Source organism: Leuciscus leuciscus, assembly GCF_965113295.1.
Source record: "Leuciscus leuciscus genome assembly, chromosome: 4".
In the NCBI taxonomy this organism is placed as follows: domain Eukaryota; kingdom Metazoa; phylum Chordata; class Actinopteri; order Cypriniformes; family Leuciscidae; genus Leuciscus; species Leuciscus leuciscus.
Window position 1 is genome coordinate 13,899,281 of NC_138728.1, and position 27,780 is coordinate 13,927,060.

Below are 27,780 nucleotides of genomic sequence, written 5' to 3' on the forward strand. Positions count from 1 at the left end.
TCAAAAGCCGCCATTCAAGCTAAAAGTCCCAATTATGTGTGCTGATGGAGGAGAAGGCAATGCTTAGCAACACTCTGTACAAACATTCACTCACACACAGAGAATGTCTTCTTTCTTGTTTTTGCTCAAAAAACGTTCCTGTCTTAGAGAGGTGACAAGCAGAAAGGAAAAAAGGGAAACATGGAACACACCCTTTACCTTCAAGAGCGGTCACCAGGGTAACAGGCACAATTTTATAATATAAAATATAAAAAGAAAAACACCTTACCTGAAAAACCCCCCCCCCTGTTTGTTCTCCATCTGTACAGTTATTTTTTTTGGACGGTAGTATTTTGTTCTAGAACAATGACATCATGGGTAAACGGAACAATATATAGTTCCTCATTAAAATTTGTCATAATCAAAACATCAGAACTTATTAATGAAACACGAGCAGAACGGTGCAAATTGTTTGCAAAACCATTTGAACATAAACTGACAGTAAATTTGCGAACAATTAACAGAAATTAATGCAGCATTTTACTGAACTTAATAGAATGTTCTAGAAATGTGGAATATGTGAAAAACTTGTGTAAACTAGATTTGCGTAGCGTGATATAGAAGTCCCACAAGCACTACAAAGTGTGCTCTTCAGCTCTAGTCCTTAGTTAGATGATGATAAATCAATTTTCCATAAATGAATGGAAAATAATTCCCAACTTAAGTTGCAGGGTGAGATTTACAAATTGAAAAAGTCGTTTATCTCTGACGGAATTGTGCCCTTCACATATCTGCAATCCTTCTCTGACAGATGGTGTTGTGGGTGCTTATGTCCAATTTGATTTGAACCAAAACTCCCGCCAAATTTATTCTGGCACCTCTTGCGCGGTGCCAAATTTACACTGCCAGATTGAAATAACTGCGTGGAGGGCATGACATTGTGAAGAAGAATGTGAGCAAAACCATCACGACGTGTGAGAAAGTCTGAGAAAATTAAGACATTCTCTGAGGACGTCCAAGACTTCAAATCTGGCTGGCATACATCTGAGTATCAGCCACGCTACTGATACGCACACACACAAGCACGCACAAATATATGCAATTGTACATACATATCGAAATTAATTAATGTGCACACATGCAGTCAAAACACACGCCTTTTTATAATGTGGCTTACTGTTGAGTTTTGCCTTTAAGTGAATAAGCATGAACAGATTAGCATATCAAAATTCTTAAAAGCTAAAAGCAAAGAATTACATATAATGTGTGCAGACAATTAGGTCTGAAATATAATATGCAGTGAGGATTATGTTTCGCATATATGGGAATGTACTTTGTATAATTGATGTTTATGATCAAAATTACCTCTTTTTTTTCTGTATTATTGGGAAAAAGCAGATTGTGCTAAACATTCTGCTAAATATCTCCTTTTGTGTTCCATTGAAGAAAGAAAGTCATATGGGTTCGAAATAACATGACACAATAACACAAAATTTTCATTTTCGAGTGAACTATTCTCATCTGCGCTACAACCAGATTCCGACAGGAGCGTCATTTCTCGTGCCGCGGTAAGTCAGAAGAAAGGGTTAAGCTGGGCTCAGGGCTCCCCTCTTCTCTGAGCACACACATTTCTCTTGTCAAAGGCATCCTGTTAAAGTAGGCCAGGGCATATTTGTGCTTCCTCCGTGTGCTCTATAATGGAAAATGACACTTTCAATCTGTCTCGTGGCAATAACCCCTCTTCAGCGTGTCTCGTGCGCAGCCCAGTCAGCAGAGAGCTGTCATAGCCCCGGGGCCCTGCCGCCACCCGCTTTCATTACATCACTTTAAAATGACAACAAAAGAATACAACGTGTTCGTCCGAGTCTCTGATGCATTAACTGTGGGACAGCAAAAAAAAAAAAGCAAAAAAAAAAAGCTTTGGACTGAGGCAACCCACACACACGCATATGGTTGCAAACACTTGCTATCACAAAGTCCGCATCACACGAACCATGGACCGGAATGTAATCGAAAATAAATAAATAAGTAACTAAATAAATATATATAAAATTTGTCAAAGCGCACGGCAGAGGCCGTGGTGTCTGTTAAAATCACAATTGCTGTATGTCACGTTGAAGTGTACTGTGGCTTTCAGAAAGCAGCTGTCACGGGCCTGTCACACACACAGGCAGACTATGCTGACATGATAATGCTGCTTTGCATTTTGGAGGAAAAAAACAAACAAAAACCACTCAGAAGTCTCCATTTTAAACTTGTCATAACAAATGAAAAATGAAAACAGTTATTACCCATTTTACAATTTGCTTCCTCTTGTCTTTACATTGTTTTTCATTTCTTTCACATTCAGGGACGCAGCTTTTTTTCCTGACGGAGGCATGGACAGACGCTTATCAATAAGCAAAATGGCTCCGTCTGACCTGTGCAAGCAGGAAGTAGGGAATCTAAAGACATGTTTTTCCCTAACACACTCCGGATTTACACTGGATTTAATTGTTGCTGTTGTCTCTGTGTGCCTGGGGCAGTTAAAATGCTTGCTGTAAGAATGGCCGGCATTGTGTGGGCTCCACTGCTCCCAGATACTGGTAGCCATGTGAGAGCCATTAGGTGATTGTTAACAGCTCTAAGAAGCTGCCCATGCCCAGCAAAGCCAACAGACCCCTTCACCCACCATCCGACACATCCTTCAACTTCTTTCTCTTCATCTGTAGGACAGGAAGAGGGGAGGTGGACAGGGTGGGGGATGCGGTAAATGCTTTCAAGTTAAAACTTTGATTGCTTGATAAGGTTGGTCATGGGAAAACCTCCCCACTTATAAGCTATATTGCATTTCCATTGGTTAGTCACCAGCAGGGGTACAGGACGGCAAAAACGGCCCGTTTCATCTTAATTCGTTTATTTAAACCCTTACTGTGCGAGTCTGTACAGTGCACTCATAATAATGTTAACATATTAAATGCACTGGAACGCGGCACTTTAGAGGTCCTCAAATATAGTCATCAGATAAAAATATTAAGTGTGCACACTATCCCAGTTCCCAGTATCGTTCAAACAGAAACACACTGTAATGCAGTGATTCCCAACCACTGGTACGTGCACTCCAAGGAAGTAGAATATAATATAAGTTACAAAAGCAACAATGACAGATTACTTAAGAATTACTATAGGCCTGTGGTAAGACAAAACAAAAAAGGTTGGGAAAGACTAAAGTAATGCACAAAAAGAAGTTTGAAGAGGTTTATCTGTGTAGAAAACAACAGAGGGGTGGGGGCTAAATCCACGACCTCTCTCTGTTCTCCTACTGCTGTGTGCACACTGGGGTCCAAAGTCCCCGAAACGTCATAAGCCTGTAAGCAAATATACCAAACACATGACAAACTATACATTCTATTGTGTAAGAGTGCTTATTTCTGTTCTGCGTTCCATTTATCTCTCTCTCTCCAAAGGTGAGAACAGCCTTAGGAGAAGATTAGAACGTGGCCTGGCCCTCTGATAGAGAATTCATCTCTTAAAAACGCTGAAAACCTGACACACTTACATTGGAGTGCTGGCCCTAAATGAAGCAAATGAATCCTACATTTTCTCACACACCTGAACTTTTTTCTTCTTTTTTTTGGAGAAACGAATGAATTCCCTCTTGACTGGCATTGCATAAAAAAGGGAAGGCAGGGCAAAAACTAAACAGCCCAAGTTTCTGAACACTCCCTCGACCAACCATTTATCATCAACCAGTAATTAACCACTGCGTTTTTCTCTGCTCTTGGCAATAAAAAGAAGTAAACAGATATTTAAATGTGCGAGAAACATTTGCCAGAATGTGTAACCTGTATCTGACTAAGGGGTATGTGAATCCGGATGAAAGAAAAGGAGGTTGAAAAAGATCAAACTGAACGACAGGAACAACACTCTCTGAAACAGCACCTCTGAGCTGAGGAGGGCGAGAAGAGGTGAAGGGGAGAGGAAGAGGAGGTTTAGCTTTTAAATGGCAATAATTAAAAATATAATGTGGAAAGAGAAGGAAACAGGTGATGTATGAGAATTTGTGTGGTTTACTAAGATAGATATAGTCGGGGGGACTAAAATTGTCCCTAGAAATTTGGCAAAAATGTACACCTAAAAAGTAAAAACGATTAATAAATAAATGTAAATAAAAGAAATACATAACTACATTTAAATGTAAATAAATAAACATTTATAAATTTAAGGTTTACATTTGTCTAATGAAATTACAATTGCCTTTCTTTAAAATAAAACATTTCTCTGTCATTTAGATAAATATATAAACCTCATCAGGCTACATAACCTGTGTTAGCTCATTGTGAAGACTGCTTTCAAAATGAAAATCAGTTTCTTTATATCATAAACAATGTTTTAACATTCAATTAAAATTTTCTTTGGACTATGCTGATGTGCCGAGGCATTTCCTTTGTGCGTATGCGTCTGTGTATGTACGTGTGTGTGCAAATCGCTTTGTGGCCGTGACAATGGGCCAGGGAACAGACGGTGAGAGTGTGTGTATGTCATCGGCGACTGCCGTAGACTGGCGGAGTGTGTCAGATCCAGCCTAAAATGACTAGCAGCTGGGGGTGACAGTTGTTTTAACAGCTGAGCTGACAGGATTAATTCAAATGCACTGAAATCAAAAAGTGGAGAACACCTGTTCAGTCTTCCAGCGGTCCCCACGTCCAGGCAGGGGATCAGGCTCGGGCGTGCAGCCAGGCTAGAGCTCTCTCTCGCGGAGAAGTCGGAGTCTCCCGGAGTCTCTCACCGCCACCATGGGACAGGAGAGAGAGGGGGGGGGGGGGGGGGGGGAATAGGAAGGAGTGCAAGAGCAAAAGAAGGCAGAGAGAGAGACACTGGAAGGGAAAGAGGGAGGATTGGGATCCGCCTAGCTTGTTTCTGAACATCTGGCTCAAATAAAGGGCCTATTTTCTGGCAGGCCGAAGGGTGCTGACCTAGGACCGCTCAGCAGAGACAGATTGCTTTATTTTCAAAGTGCGATGCCTGACCGCAGGACTGCTGGGGTTAATTCTGAGCTTCCCCCTCGTGTTCAAAGACCCCCTACCGGAGCTTCATTCACTCGCTGGTGTACACTACCGGCATTCGGTCTCGTGCACTCAAAACCAGGAAGTGGAGCAGCTGTAAGGAGTGTGTAGTATGTGATGGAGAGTCATTGATAGACTGTGCTGTGTTTACAATCAACAAGGGAAGATCTTAGTTTGCAATCACATTAAATTCGACATAAAATGTTGAGCGTTAACCCCGTCCTTCTACTGATCATAAAGATTTCATAGGTCATGTGATATTTGCCTACACAATGCTGAAACATCTATCTCCAAACTTAAAACTTTAACCCTTTAGAATAGCACTAGTAAATCCTGATATATAACTTTACTGTTTGTCATTATCGGATCCATTCATGATATTTCCGAACTTAAGTCTGAACTTTTCTTGACAGATGACTGCGTGATTGAATTAACCAATGAAATTGGCTGGATGTGGCCAATCAGGCAAATATAACATTTCCAGTTTAATGAGAAAGTCATTTGAAGGTAACTCTATCGCTTCCTTGAGCACTGCTAAGAGGCTCAAGTGTACTCAACAGGACTGTGCACAACACAATGTGTTAGCCAATTAAGTTTTAATACTTGTTTCTGGACTAAAATCAATCTTTAACAGAAAAATATCCCGACAAACTGACTTCTGTGTGTTTACATTTACCGAAAACTTTTGTGTGTGTGTTTTTACATACTCTACATGTTGTGTGGGTGAGCAAGTGTGTACACAGCCCCTGACATTTGGCCTGTGCACATCCACTGTTTGTTCTTATCTACTCCAACCCAAGCAAATAAACCTAAACCTGCTTTGTAATTTACTTAACATATCCCTTTTTAACCCTGCTGAGGCTCAAGTGAGTGTGTTAGAAAAGAAGAGAATGGACTTGGAATTAGATTTACAGGGGTGCGTAATGGATATGGGGAAAGGATTTGCGAGTTGGTGCAAGGCCTCTAACGCCACATCAAAATAACCAACAACCACTGACCCGCAATTACCCATAATGCAACAGTACGCCAAAGCCTAGTGGTCCAACCATATGCACATGCCTGCTATTGCTATATTTCCTCTTGCCTTGACTCCCTTTACAGAAATCACACACACACATACAGTTTCAAAAACGTCACCAGTGTGATTGGGAAAAAAAGTGCTGTGATGGAGATTCAGAAAGCTCTCTATCTACTAAAGCATGATCAAAGAGAGGGGTGAGTGATATTTTATAGAGTTTTTTCAGTTTTTAAAAGTTGCAATGAATATTCATGGGATATTGTATTCCATTATTTAGCATTAGCTTCAAAAATGCCAACACACACAAAATAAAATTAGCATGTTAATAGATATGGGTGTGCTCTGCAAATTAGCATAAGAATCACGCAACTGCTCAACGTCTGAGAGCTTTATAACTAAACAAACGGTGAAGAACTCACTTTATTTGTGCGAACTGATTATTTTTCAGGGCGCTGCCTCTCCATACTGATTGCGTATGCACTGGCATACAGAGAAGTTCTTAAACATCTCATGAAATCAGTCATCATCTACACGTCTCCATAAGGAATATTCATATTATGCAATTCACAGGCACATCATTAAATCCAGCAAAGCAAACGGAGCTGCTAATATATGGATTCCTCATGTTCAAACCCTGCATTCAGCCATCACGGCTCAGGAAAATTTCCAATTCATGCACGTCAATGATGGCTGTGTGCAACTGTCCAAGTCTTGAGCCACAATGGTGTGGCTATGGAACAGTCAGCTCTATAATGGCCCTGCTATGGAGCCACAGTCTAATTCATGAACCTCCGGCTTTTGTGCCTTTCTTAATGCCACACCAGGAGGTCAATAACAAAACTTTAGACACACAATCACAATCGCGCACACACACACACATAAGTAATGCACAAAGACGTCCATCTCAAAGTCTCTAATCCGATGCCCACACTTAAAGTAAAAAAAGAGACCACAGCGCTGTTATGCCAAAGGCTCTAAGTGTGTGTGTGTGTGTGTGTGTGTCCCCTCAGACAGCTTTTCCCATCCCGTAAGCGGCATTCAGCTCTAATATCACCCATCCAGTGAGAAGGCTCATCCCTATTGATTGTCTTGTGCAAGGCAGCAGAAGAATACAAACTGAAAGGCAGACCCAAACAATTCAATACAACTGACTTGAATGTGCCTTTCATACGCTGGAACAATGGCTCGTTCACAATAGGGCCCCGTTAACTCTAATGTGTTCAGCTGTTTTGCCAACCTCAAAGAAAAGTACACTGACTTGGATTCAGCCGGAGACAAATTAACAGGCATGCAATCGTCTACTCTGGGAAAAAAAGGAGGCATCTTGTGCTTTTCCCAGTAAAGACTGACGGCGTTACTAAGAAAAATCTTTAGCGCTATAATGGCTGCGAGTTAGAATAGCTGGTGTTTTGTTGCGCTAGATTCTGTAAACAGATAGAAACTTTATTCAGAAGGCGTCTGTTTGTCTATCAGTTTGGATTGCATCATTTTTAAACAGATATACCCAGAGGAAAAGATTTATTGCTCTTTGAGTGTTCAATTATCAACTCTGACTCAGATGTTTCTGAGACAATTGCTGACTGAGTACAGTAAGAGTACTGAGGTATTATTTCATTTGTCATTATTCATTCTTATGGGTGGGTTTAAAGTTGGGCTGTCAAAATTATAAGATTAATCAACACTTATCAGGTACTAAAAGTAAAAATAGAGCAAAAGAAAGAGAGAAATCAAGGGAAACAGCTTTAGATTTCTTCAGGTTACAACTCTAACATCAATCTCTCTCTTTCAATAACCTCTACAAATCCATATTTTGGTTTTGTGTAGTTCTCTATTCTCTCTTTTTCTGTCCTCAGTCTCTAACTCAGACCTCGTTTTTCAGAGCACGAGGGGAAGATAATGACAAACGACTCCAGTGAAAACCTTCCTCCTAATGTTCATTTATACATCTAGCTAATTACTACCAAATGCTGGAAATTGCACATTGAAGTTGTTCTCTCCCACTCTCTCACTCTTCGCTCACAGACGCTCTCAGTGCTCGTAGCATGCCCTCCTCGCCTTCTATGTGCCTGAATTTGTCTGTATTTGGCTGCATATGGAAGTCCTTTGGTGGTTTTTTCTTTTTCGATCTGTTCGATCTTACTTGATGCATCCTAAAAAAGCTGCTAAAGAACCTACAACTGTGCATACCCTGTGTTTATGTGTGTGTGCAAGCATATATGTGTATTTGGTGTCCAATTATAGTATGCGTGTGTGTGTGTGTGTGTGTGTGTGTGTGTGTGTGTGTGTGTGTGAGAAAGCACTCCACAGCAGCAGTCATATAGCAGATTAGCAGACCCTGGGGAGATTTAGACAGAGATGCACTGCTGAACTGCTTCAGAGCTCTTCTGCCCCTTTCGTCTTCATGGAAGAGTGTATCCGCCCTTCTTATTCTCTCTCATTGAGGGGTATGAATGCGTGAGCCCTTGGCTAACAATGACAGAGCCTAAGTGCTGTCTTATAAAATGCCCCAGTGCCTCCGAACACCCCCCTCATGCACGTCTCACAAAAGAGAGTGTGAGAGTGTGTGCGGTGCAACCTCGCTCTGATCTTAAAACACCATTTGACGTGCCCTACAGTTCAGTGTCATGCTATAAAACAGTGCAGTCGCACAACTTACGGCCCACTGTGCATTAAAAGCCACCTCCAGTCTGACCCCAGACCGGTGGAGGCAGCGTAAGATAATAGAGGCATCCGGGCAGCAGCTGACCCCAGGACGAGCTTTGAAGCCAGAGCATCCCACAGAGAGAGAAGCAAGGAGAGGGACTCAATTAGTCAAGTCTAAATTGAACCATCAATCTCGGCTCACTCCATGGCCATCCGGTACGAGGGGGCCAGCACTCGTAAACAAGACCACGCTGTTACTTCAAGAGGGCTGTACGGCATCTGAGATGGAGAACTTTATGAGAAAAGACAAGAGAGTCGAGTCTGATTCGGCATTTGTCTCATGTATGTGGAATATTTTATGCATTAAGCCAACAAAAACAAAACAAAACATGAAGAATAAATCTTCACATTTCTAATACTGCAATCACTTCTGCTGTTACAGATATTACAGAACACTAAATTATAAATACAAATAAATGTAAAAATAATTACATAATAAATAATAATATTGTAAATATATTATATATATTTATATAATATATAATCATATATACATTTAATATATTATTAAATTACAAAATAATTAGAATATATATAATTAGAATATAAGTTTCACAGCCATTAAATACTATTTACGACTGGAAAATGTTCTTAATTTACCCGTAGTTAACAGGTATGGCAAAAATAACTTTATGGACTCTGGATGAGAGTTACTGATGAGAGGAGTGATCTTGTGTGTAAAAGCACACAGGGTGGGGAGACTCAAAGAGAGGCACAGGAAGGTGAATGAGACCATTGTCTGTAAAGGGCTGTGACACGTATGCTCAGCTTGAGAACTGTGTGTGTGTCTGTGTAAGGTTCAGTGCTAAGGGAACCAACCAAAGCTGGGCCCAGACCATGAATCAAGCTCAGCCCAGCGCCAAGGCTGACAAACACACACTCGCACACACACACACGTGGACACTCGGGAGACCCTGAACATCTGTGCCCCACATAACACAGACTGCCAAGCACTAGTGAGGACTACATCTCCTCCACAGAGAGCTGGGGGGAGAGGAGGAGGAGTGTGATCATACCATCAAAGAAGAAAGCGTCTCAAAGATTTGGAGTAGTTCAAGATGAGGATGAAGTTAATTTGCAGTATAGCCTTCTAATTGCAGTCAGTCTTTAAGAGTGTGTTGTGTGTGGATGACATAGGAAGTGCTCTGTGAGTGTGTGTTTGCTGTCCAGACCCCTGAGAGAAACACTGTGCTCCCTCTGAACCCCTGACAGCCCTTCTGCCCTCTTTCCATTACTAAAGCTAATAACACACACACACACTCCAGCACGCTGCTGCCTGACACTGTCACACCACACACACAGGCTGCTGGAAACTGTTCTTGCTGCAGTTCTGAAATATATTGCTACACATATAGTGAGAGATAAGAGGAGGCCCGGAAGGAATTTTTTTAGATTTTCAAGCAACAAATTTGTGCTGAATATTTTCTTTTTTAAATAAATGTTGTGTAAAATAAATGTTCATTAATTCATCTAATTGAGTTCATCTTTTCTGCTATATATCATCATATATTATGATCATATATACATTTTTCTAATTATAATTATAATCATCATCATATATTAATATATGATGCCAGCCTGCTTTCTAGATATAAACCCATTTTGGCCGACCAATTGTTTACCCACTTGCAACAATGTATAAATCTGTGAATGTGAGCAGTAACAGGTTGATACGGAAACTGCTTTAAGATGTGCAGTATCATTGAGGCCAGTCGATTAGGGACAGACTCGGACGCGCGTTTATAAAGGCCAAATGGCTCTGCTCTTGGTCAAACACACATGCGTGCGCGCACACACACTCGCCTGACCCAGTATAAGTTTGGCTGGTATCTCATTGTAACAAACGACTCAGCTCGGGCTGTTTATCTGAGGGGAAGTGGAGCAGCGAGGGGAGACAGGTGAGCAAACGGCTCGCTAACACGCTGACTAACACACTCCCGATTTCACACAGGGAGTGAGATGCATGTGGCCCCCTCTCACTATTCTCTTACTGCTTTCTGACCCATTTCCTTTCTACTTTCCCTTCATAAGCCAGCGCTAAATTTCCACCACACCGAGCGACTTTCGATGAATGTGCATGTATATGCGAGCATGTGATTGATCCGTCTAGAAGCAGTGTATGGGAAAGAGAGGGAGGGCAGGGAGAGAGAGAGAGTGAGAGAGAGAGAGAGAGAGAGAGAAAGAGAAAGGGAACGGTAATAATACGACCCTTTCATAATGATTAAAGCATTCATTAATTTTTCATCATAACCTGCCGTTTGCAGCTAATGGTCTTTGTGAGGTACACAAGCAAACAATGGACAGGCGAGTTGAAAAGGGATTTTTATCAGGCTATGAGAGGCCTGGCTAAATGCACTGCCCACATCCCCCTCTTTATTTTTCTCTTTTCTTTTCTGCTTCTTTTTCTCTGTGTCCGAGCTTCTTGAGGGACTGGGGCTTCTTTTGTTTGCACATTTCATTTGAACAGAGAGTAGAGAGATAATGCGCTACTGTAGTCTCCTGCTAATGGACTGTCTGTTTTGCTTGCTTGCTTTTTCTCAAGTTCTATAAGTATCCTTCCTATATTTTTCCTGGCCTCCTGTATACGGCAGCTGTTGAATTTCACGGCCAGACTCTTGGTATGACCTTACGGCTTTCTCAAATGTAACTATTTTTTCTGACGTAACTATTAAAATCAAATGTAAATGAAGCAAAATCCTGCTTGGTTTTTATAGAACAGGATGATGCTCACACAAATGAGCAGAATCAGTGCCAGCAAAACTTCAATGCCTGTCATTTGCAAAGTCTTGATGATCAAATCATGATGCTTTTTATATACCAGTATCATGTTTAAATCCATTCTGCAGATTTTTCCCCAAATCAGAGCTGAAAATAAAATAACATAATATAATTGTAGAAATTTCCTGCAAAACCGCAGACCTGAATGTCAGTGGAGCGAAATCTAGCGTGACCTCAGTTTAAGACAAAGCATGGAGTAACGCAACAGTTGTACTCCGCACTCCTGTACATACAGAAAAGAGAGCACGCTAAAGCCTGCTGTATGTAAATACTATGTGAGTGCTAAATTAGTGAATGCTAGCTTTGTTTGCCTGCATTCTTCACATGGTTGACAGCAGGATCAACTTTAAGTAGCCTTCAGTGTGCACGGGTGAAGAAAACAATTCTCACTGTACAATCACACATCCATCCATCCATCCATTCATTCATCTACCTACCTACCTACATCCATCCATCCATATATCCATCCATCCGTCCAGTGTCAGTATTTTCACATGTTTATTAGCACACACATTGGCTAATTCACATAGGGAGCAGGTTCTGATTATTCATGAGGAACTGGCCTCTAATTACAGAGCGAGTGTGGTGTGATGTAAGAGACAGAGAGAGAGAGATCCTGTGGAAGGAGCTGAGAGCCGTTATCTCAGTAATCAGTCTGAAATGAATATGCAAAGTGTGGCACACAATGGCTCCGAACAGCTGATCCCTGCCTGCTTAAACAAAGGCCTGACTTTATCAACAGCTCTCATTAAGCAGAATTTGTTAGTCAGGGTAGATAGATGCAAGAAAGAATGTGTGCGTGCGAGTGAGTGAAGGAAGGACAGAAAGAAAGACAGAGTGAGAGATGCTCGCCATGAAATCCTTCACACTTTCAGTCGGTTTCACATTGTAATTTCATCACAATAAGACGTACACGTGTGCCAATGTCCTCTGACTGTCTAATACAGTGCACTTTTTCCACCGACAGGGTGCCAGTGCTGATTTCGGAAACCGGTGCCCAATCTGGATCTATTCCACGTGCTGTTTCCACACAGAAAAACTGGTTCTGAAGGGAAAAAACTGGCTGCGCAATGGCTCCTAAAGCCTGCTGGTCTCCAACCAGGAAGTTTAAAACAACAACAACAACAACAACAACAACAACAACTCAAAGCTAGATAGCTCCCAATAATCAAAGAAACTCACAACACTGGACAAAAGTCTGATGTGACGATGCTAAACATCTTTAAATTCATTTAAATATGTAATTAAATTGATTGCTATGAATTTTATTTAACAATATATTAATTAATTACTAATCAATTAATTCTTTAAATTACAAATTACTACTTTATTCAAAAGTATTTATAAATTAATTGCAATTAATTTTATAAAGTACTTTTTTTTTTATTCTTTCCATGGTATCAAAAGTATTTATAAATCTTTATAAAATAAATATCAAATCTTTAATTTCTTTCCATGGCATCAAAAGTAGCTTGTGATAAAGATGCTAAATTAAATGAGTTGGTGTTAATATATGTTCTCGAAATACGCAAACAACCACCACAATATGACATGTTCATTAGTGGAGAGGTTATATTGTTCAGCTCTCAAGATTTTGTAAACCAGGTGAGAATTTTGGTGAAACAAGGCTTCCGGACAGCTTTTTCTATGCGAACGTCACAACCATGTGTCAAAGCGTGTATTAAATTCTCCATCACTCACCTTCTGGCTCATTCTTGATGAGTTCCTCCATCTTGCGCTGTTTGAGCGTGTCGACCACGTCGGCCAGGCTGCCCTTGCGTCTCTCTGGGGTGCCCAGAGCTGAAGCAGAGCTGGGTTCGCTGCCCGGCCGCATGGACCCCTCCTCCTGCTGCTGATGCTGCTGCTTACTGGGTGAGGTAGACGAGTTGTGCTGGGGGTAGGGGCTCAGGGCCAGGCCTTTACAGCCATCCTGATCCTGACAAGGAGACGGAGAGAGAGAGACAGGGTGTTAAACAAAGCAATAAGCAGGCCTTCACTAATTATTTCGTCCTCTTCCTGAGTGTTGAGGCATGTTTAGGTTTACTTTCATCCTCATCTGCCCATCTGTACTGTAGAAAGTCTCTCTCTGCCTCTGTCGGTCTGAAGTCTCTTTAGACAAAATCATTAGCGCAAAAAGTTTCAGTCATTTCACCATCACAGGAACTTCTTCTTCTGAGAAGGGAAGTTTTTCTACTTTGAATCAGCTCCAAACACACAAGAACATCCAAGTTTTTCAACCGCATTTTTTTTCTTCTGTTCTTGACCAACATGACAGCTGCAATATCAATCACCTTCTTCAGTGTTTCATGCATTGATCTTCTGTCCAAATATATAATAACAGTTCCCATCTTATGGTTTCTTACATAACGTGGCTCAGAATTAAGCTTGTACACTATTAAAATGAAACTGTGCAGTTGTTGCCTTAAGGGGCTATTTCTACCTGATCTGAGCCATAAAATGACTTTTATTGGGGATATATTAATTAATTATATTAATATATTATATTATATTATATTATATTAATACAAATGACAAGACATTTTTACCGTGAAACTTTCATAAATGCAATGGCATACAACACTAATGCTTATATAAAAATTGTGTATATACACACATGTACAACATTATATCATATATTGTAAATATACATATATAAAGTGTATATATACACAACATAATTACATATCATTTATTTTTATCATTGGTGTTTTTTTGCTTATGTATGTATATGCACACAAATTAGGTAAATTGGGTAAATGACAGATGTGGAGATTTATGATGATGACTTATCACATACACACACCCACAGCGTTATTTTCACCCAGCTCCGGATCCCGTTTATAAAGTTTAATTACAAAACAAGTCAGGTATTTGGAGACAAGGTCAACAGTCCAAGTCCGTTAATCAGGGTTAATCTTTGGTTAATCCTCATCTATTATCTACCTTACCACCAGCGTGACTGACAGCAGCCTCAGCCAATCAGGCAATAGCATAATCCCACTGACGTGTTTGGAACCAGTGACCAGATTTACACCTCAACAATCAACATCGGCTCCTCCGTGCCACCTGCAGCAGTCATGCAAAGCGAAATATCGTCAGTCCAAACTCAAGTTCACAGGATTGATCAGGTTCTATCACCTGCTTAGATTTTAATAATGACATCTGTTTTTAATCATTAACTCAGAGAGTGAACAGAGAGCAGCAGATGGTTCATTTACTAGAGCTTAATGCAACACGAAATACATAAGACTTTCAGAAGACACAGAACAGTGGCAAATACAATTTTACATAGAGACTTAAATGATCTGATTTGGCCCTGTCAACAAAAAAATTCATTCTATGCAACATTTTTTTTACCAGTAATAGCACATTTTTTTTTGACTACAATTCAATTATAATGATACATTTTTATGTTGAAAAATTATAAAATGACAATGTTTTAACATTATTAAATGTTTTGACATTTATGTAACATCAGCCAATTATATATATATATATATATATATATATATATATATATATATATATATATATATATATATATATATATATATATATATATATATAAAAATCTATAAATGGCTGATTAAAAACTTTAAAAGTGCACATTGCAATTGCTATTACTAGTAAAAAAAAATGTTGCATAGAATTAATTGTTTTGTTGACAGGGCCAAATCAGATCATTTAAGTCTCTATGTATAAAATCAACAAAACTACCTATGCAACATGGAAAAAGTAGCAATGGATATAAGCTTATAGTAGTTTTATTTAATAGTAGTAGTATTTATTTATTCAATTTCAGTCACAGTAGTAATTTATTAATATGCTGTTTTTTAACAATGTTTTTCTTCAATTTATTTATTAATTATGTTCATAAAATTATTGAATTAAATGTTGTCACTTAATTAATATCAGCTATTTCTATGCTTTATTTTAATAACATCAGCCGCTTTATTTTGCACATAACAGAAAAATAAACAAACAACATATTCAGATACATACAGTTGTCAACACTCCATATATCCAGATATACTGAATATAATCACACAGATTGACTCGTCACAATCCATCATCATCATCATCATCATGATGATAATAATAATTACTGTAGAACTAATTAAACTGAAACACTTTCACTCGCTACGAACGCATACCGAGAGATATTTCACAATGATACTCATTCACAAACAGACTGATGACTGGCAGGCTTAAAAGATCTTAACAGGCTTTTATGATACACGGAAAATGTGACAGCTTGCATACTGATTTCCTCCCATTTCTGTAATCTGTCTGCAAAAAAACCAGCATGTTTTTCCCGACACACCCCTTCGTTTCATCCCTCTCTTCCCCATCAGCTCCAGTCAGGGTAGTTGAACTGCGATTAGGAGACTTCTGTAGTCATAAATGACCAAAGCGGTGCGAGATCACCCCGTCATTCGCAAACAAAACTGCCAACTCGCTGTTAAAGAACTAACAGAGAAGAAAGATAGAAAGAAGAGGGGAGGACGAGAAAGCCAGGGAGAGAGTGGGAGCGAGTGGCAGAATGGCAGGCGTTTCTCTCTGCCTGCTTTAGTGTGGCATGCATCTTAAAACACGGTCACACCTGTCACTTCCAATCTATCTAATCCACTGCATACTTCAAACCGCAGCTTGCGTCTTTCTCCAGAGATGTCTAGAAAACAATTCGAATAGAAGGTGATATGGCGTCGAAGGAAACTGTATTCCTTCGCTTTTTAAAGTCTCCGGCCGTGACACTAAGTCTCGGACAGATGAAGCATCATTCTTAAAGAAGCAGATGAGCTAATGGCTTATGTGTTGCTTTCTTTCCCCTATCTTTAAATATAAGGCACACTGAGTAACAGGTCTACTGTAGGGTTGATATTCAGGTTAATACCCCGTTTTGTCCTTCGTCTCGTTGCTTACGTGTGTGCGTCTGATTTTACGCCGCATTTGAATAAGTGTGCAAAGCTCTGTGCTTGTGAGTATATGTATTTATATGCATTTCTGATGTGCCGTTCTGTGCGGTGTGGGCGGTTCTGCTTTTAGTTGTGCAGATGTCAATTCTTCGTGGAAAGGCTGAAACTGCGCCTCTCTCCACGACCCTCTCTTCATCCTTGAACCACGGCAGCATGGCGACAGAATTAAACAACTTTTGTCCTCTTAAGCTCATGTGTGAAAGAAGCACATTTAAACACACTTCAACTCCTGCCAAAAAAGCTAAATGCCTTCTTTCCCCCTCTAGTTTTTTCCTCTCGTCTTCTCCCTTCAACACAGATGCCAGCATTCCTCCAAATGCCACCTCTTTTCTCCCATCTTTAAAAAAAATAAAAAATTTGTCCTTCCTGTACTCCGCAGGATTCCAACCTGTTTCCCTCAGAGCATTTCTCTCATATGTTCTCTCTCCCTAAATAAAGCACGCTTCCATATGCTAACTTAAATCCAGTTATTTTACAGACACAGGTATATGAGGTATATACGCTAGCTAATGAGTCTAACTCGATATATGGCCGTGTGATTCTCTGGCTTGCGTTCACCACGCGCTAGGATACTAACCTCTATGCTTGCTATCAGTTAAACTGTCAAGAGTCCCGCTGCTGAAACACACACACGCTCGAGTTGGACATCTCTCCTCTCCTGCAGTGTTGACACCTCATCTGTTGTCTTAAGCCTGTGTTGCTGATCTCTACCGTGTGTGTGCAATCCGCTCACCTCTAAACCTGGCTCAACCGAGCTATTGTCAGCCCTGATCCTGCCGTGAACACACTCACGCACACGGATGAAGACTTACAAGTGCTTCACACAGTTTAAAAAAAACCATTCATTGTCTCGTCCCTGTCCTTCTGTAATAGGGAATTTACATGAGATTATGCCATATAAAAAGGCTTAAATTAATAGATTTGTATGAAACTTCAAAATTAATGTATTCTCAGATTTGTAGTTTTTGTTTGTTTGCCAAAAAAACACATGAAAAATTCTAGTTAAATTTGACTAATTTATATAATTTCTCTGATTATAATAACGGTATATATATATATATATATATATATATATATATATATATATATATATATATATATATATATATATATATACACACACACACACATACACACGTTTACATACATTATTAAATAAAAATATAAAAATATATAAAAGTTAGAAGTATAAAAACAAATTAAATTAGCTTTTAATATTGGAATTCTGGAAAACAAAGGATTAAATTGATTTACTTTCTATATAAAAAAAGAAGAGTTTATATAAATATAAAAAAGAAGACTCTTTTTAAGAAGAGTCCAGGCTGATGGGTATTTTGTTGTTTTTGCCATTGAAAGGCTGTATTTGACACATCTAAGTACAAATCTTAACGTGAAACACACACATGAACACGTCTTCTCTTAATGCCTCTAATCATTAACTGGACAAAAGGGAGAGTAATTAACACCTCGTTATTATCACCCGCGTGTAAAGCTCTTTCCACCTTTCGGATTCAAAGCCTTCTACTTTCCGCCTGTAAAAAAAACTGGCAGGAGTTTACAGACTGCCGTGGACGCGCACCACCAAACCAACTTCTATTGTAGCAGGTACCGCGCGCTTCAGCCCGCTGACCCCATCGTCACGAACACGCGCCTCCCTCCTTTTCTCTCTCTCTCTCTCTCTCAGGATGAAGAGGTCAGCGGAGTCTGAAGCGCGTGTGCGCCGCTGCCGTGTTAATTTACAATGACAAGATAAAGCGGTAATCTTCCGCTGCGCGCTACCCAGGGACTCGCCGAGTCGATTTACACTTCCCTATCACTTTATACAATTGCCGTGACAAAGCCCCTCCGAGTCCCCACTCGTGTAAATCTCTCTCTCACTCAACACTTCTGCCAGTCAGCGTGGATCGGCTCAGGGAAACTTAATGTCTCACACATGCCAGCCTGCTTTCCCCAAAATCCACCCGTGCTTGAGACGGATACGCTTTATTAATCCACATCAAATACAGTGCGCCTGCTTTTTCATGCCACGTCTGTCATGTCAGCGCGAGAGACAGATACAGCAGTCTAGTCTTTCAGATAAAACAACAATTACAACTACTGCACTGTAGCCGATACATAATTATTCACATTACGATTAATACGAATAACAATCAACTGTATGCAGTATGTATGGATTAGGGTCACAGGTGTAGTGTTTTTGCAAATTTTTCTCCAAGTAGTAGTTTTACTGCAAGTGACTTTAAGTGAGAGAACTGACAGTCATAAACAAACACACACTGCGCTGGCAGTCGAGTGTGTAAAGTGAGAACGAAGGAAACGCTTGAGTGAGAAAGCTAGAGGACTTTGCAGTTTTGGAACCATTTCTCACAATAAACCAGAGTCCAGCGTGCCCTGTAATCACTGTTAATTGCAGAATTAGCTTACTGTTAAGTTCCTTAAGTACTGATTCATTGTTTTACAGCCAAATTGATTCCCAAAGCCTGTGGCGACACAAGTTTATCAAGAGAGAGAGAGAGAGATAGTGGAGTCGGGGGAAAAGGTCACAGAAGAGATACTACAGCTCATGTGCGTGTTAACGTGAGGACGTGCGATCTGGGTCACAGGGTCCATCTTGCTTATTTTTCATCTCATGGCTTTAAGCAAACAGTACATGAATGTCTAATACAGTCTATAACCTCAATGACTACACTGACCCATCATGAACTCACACTCCGCAATAACAGATGAACCGTCAAGCATTTGATTCATTTTGGCCACATTCAAAAAGATGACTTGTCTTGCTGCCTATGACATCATTGGAGCGTGACGGGCATTTCCACACCAAAAGTGTGAGCAAGAGAGAGAGACAATGGGAGGGATTCATCCTGAGACAAGTTTTACGGGAGGAGTCAATCAAATGCATATTAATCAACTGGGAGGGGCTAATAGGGGCTTCATCCAATCGTATGAGAGGGGTTTGAGCGTATAGATGTCTCCTGGGGGGCGACTCACCATGTTCGCGTGTAGTGTTGGGGGGCTGTCGAGTAGTCGAGGAGATCGCGGGGACACTTTGCTGCAGTACGAACTCAGGGGCAAGTGAATGACAGCATGTCCGTCAACCTCTTCATCCTCCAATCGCTGTCTGCTTGTCGCCATGACTACCTCTCCATCTGTTCCCCCATATGGAGAGGCTGGTCGCTTGGAAGACATCCTGGAAAAATGAGAAAGGAAAAGTGACTGAGGCATTCAGGAAAGACATGGCAGAGACAGAGACGTGGCTGCTGTTTAATTGAGAGTGACATATACGGGAGCATTTCACACACACACACCTGACACACACACTACTCGCATAATGACAGCCATCAACGCCATAGCTTTGTCCACATCCATCCCTCCATCAAAGACACGTCCCACCTACACTATCACAGAGCCATTTACTGTTGTAGCAGCGCCGCACACAATGTGTTTAGCTAGCCTGTTTGATGTAAAGACTCGAGCGGCCCATTAAAGAAAAGTGCAGCCAGCCCAGCGCACATCAAAAATCACGTTAGCCAAGAACACAGACAGACAATGTTGTGTGCGTGAGCGTGTGTGCCACAGTAGATGTTAATGACAGTGTATATGGTGTTGACACTGCCAGAGAAAATAGGCCTTGATGACGGTCTGTGTTCCTCTGATACCGTCAGGAAGAAAAAGCATTTATTAAATGAACTCTCTCTCCCACAATGCATGGTGAGGAAAAATGAATATGCTCTCGTAATAAGATTTCATCTGGCTTACGGCATTGCCTAAGTGCTTTCATAGACGCTTCTCAGCCTTGGAGCTAGTGTTACTATGGCCCTGGGGAATAAGTACCACTCTTTTAAAAGAAAAGGACAAACAAGGATAAAGGGAGATGGAGAGAAGTACTTTTATTTGGCTTGTACTCTGCAACTAAAAGAATTGAAAAACAAATTTTATTTGACGGCAGTGTCGTAGTAACTTTGCTTTTCTCCATAAGCTGTTTTATAAGCAAAGTTATGGAGGCCCATTTCTTTTCATTCATATGAAATATATATATATTTTATATGAATGAAAAGAAATGGGTACACATACATACATACATACATATGTACACACACTTCCCATAATTGCAACTTTATCTCTCACAATTGTCACTATTCGTCATAATTGTGACTTTTTTCATAATTATGATATTATACCTCACAACTGTAATTTTATATTTCATTGCAACAATTTCCTGTAATTGCAACTTTATTTTTTACGCGTCCTTACATCTCACAATTTCGACTACTGCACATAAGTGCAACTTTATACCTCACAATTCTATTCTTTGTTTCTCTCACAATTGCAACCATGACTCGTAATTTTATGACTCATAACTTTATCTTACAATTGTGATTGTATATTTCGCAATATGAATTTGTCTCATAATTATTTATTTCTCATAACTGTGACCTTATTTCTCACAATTGTAACCTTTTTCCCCTGCAATTACATCTTTTGACAATGAAATCTCATAAACCCGATTTCATAACTGACTTTATAGCTCACTTTTATACCTTAAAAACCTTATTTCTTATATTACACCATCTCATAATTACTCATTTTATTTTATGCTCTGAGGTAGAAACTGAAACTCACATACGTACACAGTGGGAGCAGTTATTTTTTTTCCGCTCCAATATCCTTCATCAACTAGCATCCACTGTCTCAGTACGGTCCGGTTTGCGTGTGCTGAACTGAATGGTATACTCATAGACCTGGTCTGACTCAGACGCCACATCTGGCGGAGCTCCTGGGTGCTGCTAAGGTTTCTCTTTCTCTCATTTACTGCTTATTTGGTTTAGATTAGCTGTAAAGACAAACACCATATAATGTTTCTAACCGTCTGGACGGGATAAAAAAAAGACTCACCTCAATCAAACCTAAGACTGGCAGCTATGAAAAGATGTGCTCAAGGCAGTCTTGACTGTACAGGTGAGATTTAAATGATACATTTTGATGCAGAGTCTGACAGCAACTGCTCTGTCGTAACAAATTCTGTAACACAGGTGTATTATATGTACGAATGTGAGACTAGAGACTATATCTGTGTTAATTTGGCTGTATGAATGTGAACGTGTGTGTGTGGGGTACGTTGGCTGTATGCTGGTTCACACTGGGGCAGTAAAAGCAGTCAGTGCAGCTGTATAAACTGCAGTTGGGCCGTCAGAGCCGCACGGCCTGTCTGCCCCTCCACCAGCACTCTGTTTACTCTACCTCCAGACACTCACACACTGGGCCCTTTTGTTTCACTCTGACACACACACCTCTGTGCCGCTCTCTCTAACACACCAACCCCCAATACACACATCAGGACCAACAAAGACACACACACACGACCCTCATCTAAACGTAGGCAATCGAGAAACGGTTCTTATTAGAACCAGCAAATTGCTCGTCACATCCAACTCGAACCGAGAACTGTTGTTTTAATAACTGTTTAGTTAAGGCTTGTGAGACTTACAGTAAATTAGCGTAATGAGTAGCTGGAAAGCTAGTAGGAAAACATTCAGATCAGTGATTTGTAGTAAAAAATACTTTACTTAAAAGAAGAATATTAAAATATGTAAATAAAAAAGCAATCTATGTTCAGTATATAATTTCTTTAAAGATAAAAGAAAATACTTCCTTAAAAGTGTTAATGGAACCGGAATCATTTAGTGTAATCCGTTTCTTATAATTTCCCATTCCCAGTTCAATATTCCTTGCTTAAATACTCAGGTGAGTGTTATAAAATAGCTTCAACATTTATTTTCAACTAATTCACAGCTGTTTCCTATCCGTGCGCTACTTTGGACACGTCTGCATCTCTTTTGCGGTCTTCCCCGTCTCGTGCACTCTTCCTTTTGCCTCTCTCTTCCCTACTTCCTTGCCGGCCCACTGACAGAAGCTTTTCACAGCTCCTCTTGTGCAATAAAATGTCTATTTTCCTGCGAACCTTTGAAGTATAATTACTATACAATTCTGCTCCCCGGGTGAGCAGGTTATAGCCACTATTTTATTTAAAGTTGGCAGACCTGTCATGGTGGAAAGTCTACATGAAACATTTAAAGCTTGTCGAGATGTTGGGATTAAAAAAGAGAGGGTTTTATTAAGCAGATAAATTGGCAGAAAAGCTGGTCTCCAAGGTCATAATTAGCAGCCATTAGCATAATTTCACTCCATCCTTCTGTGGTTCCAATAAAGGCCGGCCTGCCAAACACACAGACCCTGTCCGCTGACACACACACACACACTTGCTAACACAACACACGCACAAAGAACAGTCTCTGAAGCTTCCTTGCAGGCTAGTCGTGTCTGCTTAATTTGCATTGTAAACTTTAACAGCAGTCTTCGCTCATTATCTGGTGGATTAATAACTTTATTGCCATTCATTTTCATTTTCACAAGGCTAAGAATTATGTTATTCATAAATAGCCTTGAATATCAAAGCCGAACGTGCTGATACGGATGAGGTGACTAAACACATATGCCGAAACACAAATGATGTCAGTATAATCTCCAAACATTAGTATTATTCAGTTCGGGGTGTATTATCAAAGAAAATGCCATCACTTTTTCATATCTCATGAACTTTAGCATTCGCACCCAGTCCCATCGCAGTTGAACTGCAGGTTTAGAGGCTAACTTTCATGGCTAATTGTTAAAAGCTAATGGCCGCCCCACCGGTGTGCCACTCGACCCCCTCCCGCCAGCTGCGTACGTTAAGCCCAGATTAAAGGCACACTTTCCCTATGAGCTTAGACACAGATTGAGCGCTTTCCTAAGTCCCTCTCATATCACATGTACATTTCTCCGCAGACGCTAATCGTCCAAAATACAGGGTCCATTAAACAGCGGAGTGGAGCTGCACTTTAAATACTGAATCTAGGAGCTTTACCTAATCACCATCAGCAGTGGTTAACACTCCAGAAGTGCCTCTAATGACAGGACATAATTTAGAGGCTAAAAGTGTCACATACGCACACACTTGGATGTGCATGGCCCACAGAAAAACTTGCACGATGATGCTTTGCGGATGTCGCATGCATGCCTACGATAAAAAGCATTCCGATATACAGAGAAAGGTTGAAAAAGTCATGATAGACACCTATCTATCGTTTTTATATATAATGCGAATAATAATGATTATTTGACCTAGTAACTGAAGCCTTTAAGCAAAATTTTGCATATGAATAACATTTGATTTATCTTAAAATAAATGATATTTTATATACACATACATTTATTTATTAATAAACATTTTGAGAATAATTTATCACTAAATATTAATTAAATGTTTTACTTTTATATTTGAGGACATCCCTGGGCATTCCCCAAGGAAGTTTTTGTCAGATTTAGGGGGCATTTATATCTTCCAAGTAAATCAACACGAACACTGCCAATATTTATTTTTTAATGAGGCATTATACTCTCTTTTAAAAAGAAATATATAAAAAACATCATTACACCGGGAGAAGGTAAATTCCTGTGTAATATAACTATTTCATTAGGTAGGTCAGCTCTTCTTTGTTATCAGACTGTGGGAATGAAACAAAGTGTGTCCAAAAGTTCAGACAATCAGCCCGTTCAGCACAGATAACAACAGCAATGCCTTCGGAAGGAAACTGAGAATACCTCACAATCCACTCAGACATTAGGAGATGTGCTCATCCCTTTTTTACTCTTTATCTTCTGCTCCCAGGACGATAAAGTCGCAGATAGTCCCGTCAGGACAGCCCCCTTTGCACAATCAACCATTTGTGCCCAAATCTCTCTGTTTTGAACAGTCTTTTAAGTATATTACTTTACAGCTATTTATAGCTCTCTCAATTTTTCTCTCTGTGGGAATGTAGCGGCCGGCAGCAGGGAGGAAGCAAAGAGCGAGTCAAGAGAGAGCGACTCCGCTGAAGTAAATTCATCCGTAGTGCAAACTTTTGAGGGCTCTTCATCATTCACGTTGTAATCACTAATCACAGTGTTCGCCGCTGCTGTGAGGGCACTTGGATTTTCTGCGGGTTAATTTTCCAGAACATCATCTAAAGATTACGTTTCCACTCATCAATGCTTAAAAAATATGACAAAAAAAAAGTGCATATACTTTTAACGACGTTAAAATAACATCTCAGTAACAGTCAAGTGGTAAAAAGACACATTCACCAGAAGTAAAATCAGAAAAAAAAAATGCTAATAGGATCTGTACTAGACGGTACTTTAACCAAAAAAATTGCTCATTACTTTATTAGAGATTTACAAAAATTATAATTTTTTTGGTTTACAAAGTCTTTAAGATAGCTGATAGGTAGCTAAATGCGTTAACAAAGATTTGGTCCCCCCTTAAAGTCACTGAATAATCATTTGACACATACGTACGTGTCTGTACATACACACACACACATTATTCACACACGTACTCAGGGAAAACACAAAGCTGCCTCTGTTTCCCCCTCTGACGCGAGGGCTGCAGGGCCACCCCAATTTCCTGTCCAGCGTCGCCACAAAAGGCAAGAACACAGAGCCTAATGTCACTGTCAGCCATTACTGTTTAGGCATGGAGGTGAAGTCACACACACACACACAATCAAAAGTCATATGAGCAAAGCAAAAACAACCCGTTTGCACGCACAAACGCACAATAAGCAATGGTGAGCGTTTGCCGCTGGGTGGACACAAGGCACCAGCGAGAGCGTCGTGCCCACAGCGCCAAGGCAACTGCTGCATCAACACACATATACAGGGAGGGGGGGTTGCCAGTATTTTAGTCATCGCTTCATCTGTCTGCATAGTTTCCTGTCATCTCTCGTCTCTAATTATTTATTTCTCTGGACTGACTCATGTTTTCACTGACATTTTACATATTACACACACACACTTGAAACTTCTATGAAAACTTTCTCAGCCTCTGCTTGCCTTCTTTTAGAGTGAGTGAGGGTTTGTGAATATGATATCCCCGTCAAATGATTATCCATCGTGTTTTGCTCCCAGAAGCCCTGGCTGCTGTGAAAACATGTGCTGGTACAATTCATTCCATTCATATAGGCCTGTACAACAACAAATTATGTCTAAAAGATGTACGCAACATCCTTCCTGCCAAACTCCTCCTTTACCTGCATGTACAAAGCTGTTATTATACAGCTTGAAGGATCGGATACAAACGAAAGCATTTAGCCAAGCATTCCATTGATCTTTATTATCCTTCCAATGATGCAATTGTTTGGGCCCTCACCTCTGACCTTGATGTCATACGGTTTCTGTGTTATTATCCTCTCGGTCTTGATAAATAAGACTTTAACCTAAATGGCAAAACTCAGTTCCCCTCTATCTCAGAGGATGTCTCGACTGTCAGCTGATCGCACAGGGGAGGTCTGGGAAGACTTCTGAAGGGGGGAGGAGGAAACACTTCAGCATTCTTCTATGCTGACCCTCCTTTTTTTTCATGGAGACACGGTTATCAAGCCGCCGCGAAAGCTCATAACACGGACTACACAATGGAGCCAGTCTGCAATGAATGACCCAGAGAGAAGATCCAGAACCTCCATCAATCAGACAGAACACACACACACACACACAAACACGTCTGGTTTACTATCTTTGTGAGGACTCTCCATCGACGTAATGGTTTTAATACTGTACAAACTGCATAATTCTATCCCCTTACACCAACCCTACCCCTAAATCTACCCATCACAGAAAACTTTCTGCATTTTTACATTTTCCAAAAAACTCATTCTGTATGATTTACAAGCTTGTTTCCTCATGGGGACCTCAAATTTTTTTTTCTTTAACTACATAATGCCAAACTTTGCGTATTCTACAAAGCAGCTTGCTTGCTATAATGTGTGTTTAAGTGACAGAGGTAAAGGCAGGTTTAATCAGTTCTATCTTTGACTTGAATGATTCAAAAATTGAAGAGCATCAGCCACATTTGTCACCAGCAAGTTCAATCACACACACTTAGTGGTGAACCAACCCACAGTGTTTTCTGTGTATCTTTACCAGGAAGAATTGTCTGACCCAGAGAGAGAAACAGAGAGAGAGAGAGAGAGAGAGAGAGAGAGAGAGAGAGAGAGAGAGAGAGAGAGAGAGAGAGAGAGAGAGAGAGAGAGAGAGAGAGAGAGAGAGAGAGAGAGAGAGATGTAACACAACTATCCATTAAAAGAGGGAGACAAATGGAGAAGTGTTAAAGTCCCCTTTCCCCCTCCCTCACTCACTCACTCGCTTTCTCTCTCTCTTTGAGGAATGTGACAGTTTGGCCATAGAATATCCTCTGTGCTCTTCCAATAAAACTAAACTCACCCAAACTACCACACCAATAATAATAATAATAATAATAATAATAATACAGTTATTATATTATATCATAATATTTTAATATAATATATGCATTTAATATATTTAAGATACAGCAATATTGATTAGAATTTGTTTATTTATAGTACAGATAACTTGCACTTAATAACTTAAAACACTTAATGCTGTATCTTTAGATGTCAAATATATAAAATAAACAATACCAAACAGGAAATATTCTTAATGAATAAATGTACATTGTATAAATATTAATATAATGTATTATTACAACTTTTTTTTACAAAACCTCTTGCATCTTAAATTGCACTAGTGTTCTAAAAGCTAAAAACATTTTAGGTTCATCTTAATTCAATAATTTAAGCATTCATAAAACGAAATCAAGCAAATACTTTCAGTGCTCTTGGATGTCAACATATGAACGATAATTATCACATAAGCATAAAACATCGTGATTTCCTCCTTTTTAGGTCTCATAATATTTTCTCGTATAAAAACAGTTTTTTTTTTCTGTACAAATTGAAAATAAAAACAGACTTAGTGTTTTAGAAACAGTCGGAACAGCATCAGAACAGAAGAGAGAGACACACACACACACAGCCACACATACACTCTACACGGACAAATGTTGCGCTTTCGCTCCCGTCCACACAGACACAGATACACACACACACACACACACACACACACACACACACACACACACACACACACACACACACACACATGCTCTTTAACCACTGACAGCCAGCATTACTGGAAAGTAGAGTTTAACCATCCTTTTCTTCTAAGTCATTGTAATCCCTGCATTTATCACTATACATTCTGCTTTCCTATGTAATCCTTTAAATGTTTAATTCCTCATAGTTGTTGTTATCTTTTTCTTCCCCCTCTCCTCATCCTCCCCCCAGAGAGAGCGTGATGATTTATTAAAAACACATTTTCCTGACATATAAATGTGTTCTTAATT

The 27,780-nt window shown here is 39.9% G+C and overlaps 1 protein-coding gene across 12 annotated transcripts in view; it reads right to left on the reverse strand.

The window, feature by feature from the left end:
* The window catches only part of sox5 (SRY-box transcription factor 5), a 213,073-nt gene that overhangs the window by 44,000 nt on the left and 141,293 nt on the right, over positions 1 to 27,780 (reverse strand). For all 12 annotated transcript variants that reach the window (XM_082168111.1, XM_082168121.1, XM_082168117.1 and 9 more), the window contains 2 exons: positions 19,491 to 19,689; positions 13,225 to 13,459 (listed from right to left, as the gene is read on the reverse strand). In XM_082168111.1, the coding sequence (XP_082024237.1) occupies positions 13,225 to 13,459; positions 19,491 to 19,688 (433 nt within the window). In that variant the 5' untranslated portion in view covers position 19,689. The remainder of the gene's footprint in view (positions 1 to 13,224; positions 13,460 to 19,490; positions 19,690 to 27,780) is intronic.